Here is a 6,512-nt window from a genome sequence, read left to right on the forward strand (position 1 = left end):
AGACCTGTGGATATGAAGATGTTCAAGTGATGTGGGAGATGTTGAGAAGATCAGAATCAGAACAGATAGCTAACCATCGCAAGCGCAAGCAGCGGCCTTTCTGGAAAGTTTTTGAATGGTCTAACCATAGTGCAGCATCTTCCTTCTCTGCAAATCATTCCCAGTGCAAGACACCAGCTTGATACCGTGTGTAAATAATGATGTCCTGCTTGTGTCCTGCAATGTCCTGCTTGTGTCCTGCAATTTCGTGGGCATCATCCATCATAATTTTACTATCCAACGGCCGACATTGCAGTAGCATGGTACAGAGCTGTTGCTGAATGTATCCAAAATCAGTGCAATATGTGTCAGAGTTTCAACTTTGTTGTGACATGTTCCTGTCAAATGACAAGGCCATTTGTAAATACATAATGTTTTGTCATAACCATCAAATCAAATCTCACACGGAATAGCTTTCCCCCATAAGCTGGATTGACATCAGTGTGCCTGGCAAAATGTTCTGCATGATGCTCAACAAACAAAATTGTCATAAAAAAAAATAATAAAAAATAAATCAGCAAGCTAATGTAGGAATACCGGCAAGTGTATTTACTACAGCTTTTGAGATGAACTAACGTCAACAATTAAAGGCAAAAGGAGAGTGGATTTCGTTGGAGAGTTTGAGCCTGGGGTTCACAACAGCAAAACAGTAACAGAGAGATTATACCAAAAAGATTGAGAGTGACGAATCTGATGTTTATCGAACGCAAGAAATGTTGGGCTGAGTGAGAGAACGCATAAACAACTTGACAGTGGGAGGTGTTCATCGATTGAAGGTTGTGTTTTGGCACTCTTGAGGCTTATGATCATACAAGCGTATATATGAAATGAAATGAAATAGAAAATGGCAGTTTACAAAAACTCGATTAATTAGTGATTATTAACATTATCAGGAAAATTTGATTTTCTTTAATATATTAGGACTCAAAACTGGCCTTCAAAAGACAGGTTCAGTTTTTTTCCTTCTTTGGCCTCCAGCTATATAAGTTAACCAAATGTTGAGCACTGTGCACAATTCTTGGGAAAACTGAAAAATTCTATCAAATCGATAGAAATTGTATTGAATCGAATTTATTTTGATATTTTGATTCGGTTCTGATTCTTCACTGAGAACTGAATCGGAACACTATTAAAACTAAATCGAAACCATATCGATCCGAAATTGAACCGAAAACCGAATTTATACATATATTTTTCTATCCTTTTTAAATATATTATATACTTTCAATATAATTATATATATTTATATAATTATTAACTAAATATAACCCAATATTATATTTCATTTTTCTATATTTTCTTAATAATTTTAGTTATAAATCTATTAAATTACCTTATAATTCTTAATTATAAATATACTATTATCTTATATTTATATATATATATATATATATATATATATATATATATATATTCTTAATTATATTTGTATCTTATAGTTAAATATTATATAATTAATAAATAGTTAAAATATATATTATATGATATATTATGTATTAATAATCCAATTCAAAACTTAAACGCCAATTCAAGTATGACTTTTTAAAAAAATAATTACATAAAATTGTTTTAATAACTAATAATCGAACATAAACTGTACCGAACCGAAACCGATATAATAATTTCAGTTCGGTTCTAGTTTCTAGGCAAACCTTGAACCAATTAGAACCGAAAACCCCTAGTTGCAGCCGGCAAACAAGGCTGTTGCCACTGTTGCAGCCACAACATAACAACGTATTACTATTGGTAAAAGATAAATGTCTCACATAGCTAACAGGTGAATTAGTTTGCATCAACTCCTAGAACAGGAATCCCCATTTGAAATGCCCTTAGTATCTATATACATGCAGGTCATCTCATCAATTAAGGTAGAATATCCAATCCAATTAAAGCCTCATTAATGAAAAGACAACCCGGAAAGTTATTGGGATGATATCAATTTAAGCGGGACTTCCATTGTTTGGTTTAAAGAATGCACAAGAAAGGAATGACATTTCTTAAGATGTATTTCGATTTAACAGAGAGAATGTCTTTTCAACTTGCCAATGAAAATTCTATCATGTAATGACAAAACTGTGATTATAATAACAGTACTTAATAGTAAAATTAGCCCATCAACAAAATTGAATTGTATGTAGCTGTTTATCTGATGGTCAACACTAGACTAGTAGCGCTACTTTTTCTTTTAATTGACTACAGAAACATAAATCAACTAATGATTCAAGAGACAGCGGTCTAGGTGATACACACCTGCATCTATAAAACTTGAACAGGAAGATGTACCAGAACCAAGCATAAGATGAACAGCAATTCAGAACACTTACACAGCATTATCCACTTAAACAGGATGGCAATATCTGCTCTACAATAAACCAAAGCTGTGCATCCCTGGATGTTAGCGTATAACACAGGAGCATTCTCAACAGTTAATTAAATGATAGAAGAGTGATAGACATACTAGCGATATTTAACCTTGAAGAATCTATCTTTCCCAATAGAGTGCGTATAAATTCTCTGCAAGACACCCATTAAACCTTTGTTCCTAAAAAGCCTTAAGAATAACAGACAAATAAATTAGTTTCTCCTTTTCTATTTTATAGAGCTTATAACCAGGGTTTGACAATATAACTGCGCTTATTAACGCCAAATAAGCTCGGTATTTGCCAGTGTTGGTCGAGTAAAGCAGGGTCCTTGCAGCTGTCATTGTATGAACACTATGCTCCAGCGTTTCCATTTGGTTGTTTTAACACTCAACTTCATGTACTTGCATTTCTCAAAGCCAATTCTAACAACTAATTTATACAATGTTTGAAACCAGATATATTATTCTTGTAGATATCTTCCCCAGAAAATATCTGAACCATTTAGATAAATGGGAACACTACAGCCAACAGTAAACAGACTTCAAGAGAATTGTAAATGAAAAGCTTGGTAAGTTCAAGGTTATGTATATGTCTCTCAGACAGTGCACGTTCATGTGGACAACTATGCTTTACAAATTCTAGCATAAAATGCCAAATGAGGGGAGAAATTATGTTACCTGTAAGGGGAGTTTAAAGTTCAAACCAAGCAATTAATTTTGTAGTTGGAATTAAAATCAGCAGAAAAAATCAGCATTTCATAACTTATTAACACCAAGATCTCAGCAATTCCAAGTGTAGAAAATAAATATACAGGAATTTTACACATGCAACTTTTTACCTTCCTACAAGCTAGACAAGTTATTCCTGCAAAACTGTTTCTAAAAATTTCTCCTTATCAACTATAATTATAAATTACAGAAAATGCTGAAAACTATGCTAAAATACAACAGAGCAACCAAACATAGACATTGTTTTCTTTGTGTACCTTTTAATTAGTTGCTGTGAATGTGGTACACTAAATCAACAAGAAGCTCAAATGCAGGAGAATCTCCTGCTCTGATTTACTTTCATCTTGTAAGGGGTAGAATTTAATCTGAGAGCAGGAAACTGATTCATAATGTTATGAAATGGTGTTGATCGAGTCATCTGCATGCAAGTGTTATAAATGTCATAAATGTCTATCTTCTTGGACACTTTAAAGCAGCAACAACCAAATTAATCACATCAGAAAGACAACTTTCCGCAGGAGCTTTATTCTTCAATTACTTGAGTAATTTTCTCCAGCAGAAGACAACTTTTTATTCTTCAATTACATGAGTAATTTTCTCCAGCAGCAATGGCCAGTCTTCTCCAAGCTGCTGTGGGTTAAGCTCCATAGCAACTTTGAAATCCAGCAAAGATATTGAAAAGTGGGATCTCTGTTCTTGCATTCCATCTGAGAGTCTACTGCTATTTTGCAGCTGCATATGATGGCCTGGCAAAAACCCATTAACCACCTTAGTATGAGAATTGTGCTTGTGGCTATTTTTTGTCATCAAATCACATTCATGCCTTGCACCCACAAGTTCAACACAAGACTTGATCAACCCTTTTAAGTAAAGGTCTATACATTGGTTCAGCAAATTGGCAGAGTCCACTGACACCTCATCAAGGCCCTGTGCTGCAGCAATTTGTTGCATTCTTTCTCTAAGCAACTGTGAGTCCAGCAATCCACCATTATCATATGGACTAGTGCATCTATCATTGCTTGCTAAAAGCAAAGGTTTGCGGGCACCACCCACACTTACACTGCAAAATGGAATTCCAAGTGGAGCCACAAGTGAACTTACAGCAGATAACTCTTTTCTGTCTTCAACTACAGATACTTCACTTTGTTCTTTATTTTGTACAGAAAACAAACCATCTGTTGACTGTTGTGAAAGCAGTAATTTGGTCGGGTGGTGAAATAAAACCTCCCCTTCTGTGTCTGCTTTTTTCAAGAGTACTTGATGATGCTGCACCAGCTTTGGTACGCCATCTTCTGAAGCTATGTCATCTTCTGTAATGCTTGAACGATGAGAACCAAAATCTGCCTTCCCATTTGGAAAAATGTGGGACCCATCACTTGTAAATTTTGGAACCTCCTTATCATGATTCAATGGCGGTGAGATTTTGGCATTACAAGCATTTTTCAAAATTGAACATATAAATTGATTATGTAATGGAATATTCTCTCTTCCAAGAATCCGAAAACATAGCTTATTGAACTCAACCTTACTCAGCTTCAAGTTCAAGAACTTATTCAAATAATAGAAGTACAATTTTGTCCTATCCACCCCAATTTTCTTGACTATCTGAGTTTTCAACTCCGCTAGATTTACCCGCGAAGGCTGATTCCACCGTTGCATTTCTCACAACATAGTCAACAACAACAGTACACAAAATAGTAAACTTAAAACCCTAACTAATTACCACTATTTCACTCTGTTTCCAAAATCCCATTTTCCACAACCCTAAAAAGAACATGACCATAACTTCGAGAAAACCCATCAATGCCGATACAGAATTCAACACGTCTGAGAGTTCAACAGACGGTGGAGACTACAACTCTCCCTCCCAAAAGTTCAATTTGCGAAAACAAATCAAAGCCCTGGTCATCTTCATAATTAGAGTTTGTAACTTCACAAAACCCTTTATTCCTCCAACTACAACTTGCCAAATTTGTAATGATAACCTCAATGTAACTGAACCAAAAGTCCTCCTTTCATTCAAATTAGAAAGAAGCTAAGAGCAGAGTTTATTATTCTGAACTTGTTAGAGATCAGCCCGCAACCCTCTAGAGCTCAGAACTTTCACTTTAACGGATTTTCAAATTGAACGACAAATTGATGCAGCAGAGAGAGAGAGAGAGAGAGAGAGAGAGAGAGAGAAGTCTAACCTGTTTGGAAGTGGAGAAAGTGGAAGAAATAGATGGGTAGTAGCATTCTCTTCCTCTCTCTCTCACGCATTCAACTACACTTTGTTCTTCTCTTCCTCTTCTCTCTCTACAGAATCCCCATTTCTGCAATTTCAATTCATTTTTCTGCTTACTCTTTAAATTCCTTCTTGTCGAATTTTGCTAATTTCGAAAATAATTAAATAAATAAATAGAACCCTTTATCGATCGATCCCTCTCCCCCGCTTGGGTTTTTTTTTTTTTTTTTTTTAATTTTCTTTTTTTTTTTCTCAGAAATCCTTTCATTTTCTTTTAATTTGTATTCGCTGTTGTTTAAGAAGCTTAGAAATTTCCTAGGATAATGATAATAATAATAATTATTATTATGATGCATTAAAATTATAATTACTGTATTAATATGGTGTATTAAATGAATTTTGATAGTGCATATTTACACCAATTAAAAAAACGGCGGTTTCAAAAAATTTTTTTATTATTTTTTTTATTATTTTAAAAATTAAGAAAAAATTAATTATTTTATTTTAAATTTTATTGTTATTATTATTATTAATGCATTTATTCTTTATTTATCACCTCTTTATATTCAAAGCGTATTACAAAATATTTTAATTAATTAATATTTTTTTATAAAAATAAAAATATTTAATTATTTCCTTAATTTTTTTGTAAAAACTTTGAAAAGTATTTGAAATACATATATTTATAAAATTTATCACCTAAATTACAGAGAGTACTTAAAAAATTGGACATGTGGTGTATTTTCTTTTTAATCTTTATTATTTATTTATTTATATGAAAAATTAGCTTATTAAATTAAATATCAACTTTTTATTTAAATATTTTCAAATTTAACTATTAAAAATTTATCTCATAAAAAAAATAATTATCTACAATTTTTACTGCATCATTTAAAAATTTAAAAATTTTCAAGTTTATAATTTTATAAAACTTACTCATTATACTATATATATGTCTCTAAAAAGTAATATTGTTTTATTAAATCTTTAGTCATATTAGAAGAAAGATGAATTATTTAAAAAAAAATTATATATTTTCAAAAAAAATTATAAATTATAAATTTTATTTTAAAAACATTTATCTAAAAATTTTAATAATGCTATTTCAAAAATTATTACATAGCATACATATTTTTTACTCTATTTATTATTTTATTG

General features: G+C 32.0%; 1 protein-coding gene across 1 annotated transcript; it reads right to left on the minus strand.

The window, feature by feature from the left end:
- Positions 1-3,136: 3,136 nt before the first annotated feature.
- Positions 3,137-5,614, minus strand: LOC110650590 (uncharacterized). The gene is made up of 2 exons (XM_021805627.2): positions 3,669-5,614; positions 3,137-3,548 (listed from the first exon to the last, which is right to left on the minus strand). Exon 1 carries the CDS (start codon positions 4,787-4,789, stop codon positions 3,701-3,703), a length of 1,089 nt encoding a protein of 362 aa, XP_021661319.2. The 5' UTR covers positions 4,790-5,614; the 3' UTR covers positions 3,137-3,548; positions 3,669-3,700.
- Between the last annotated feature and the right edge of the window lie 898 nt (positions 5,615-6,512).

The sequence above is a fragment of the Hevea brasiliensis genome, chromosome 1, assembly GCF_030052815.1.
Source record: "Hevea brasiliensis isolate MT/VB/25A 57/8 chromosome 1, ASM3005281v1, whole genome shotgun sequence".
NCBI classification, from domain to species: domain Eukaryota; kingdom Viridiplantae; phylum Streptophyta; class Magnoliopsida; order Malpighiales; family Euphorbiaceae; genus Hevea; species Hevea brasiliensis.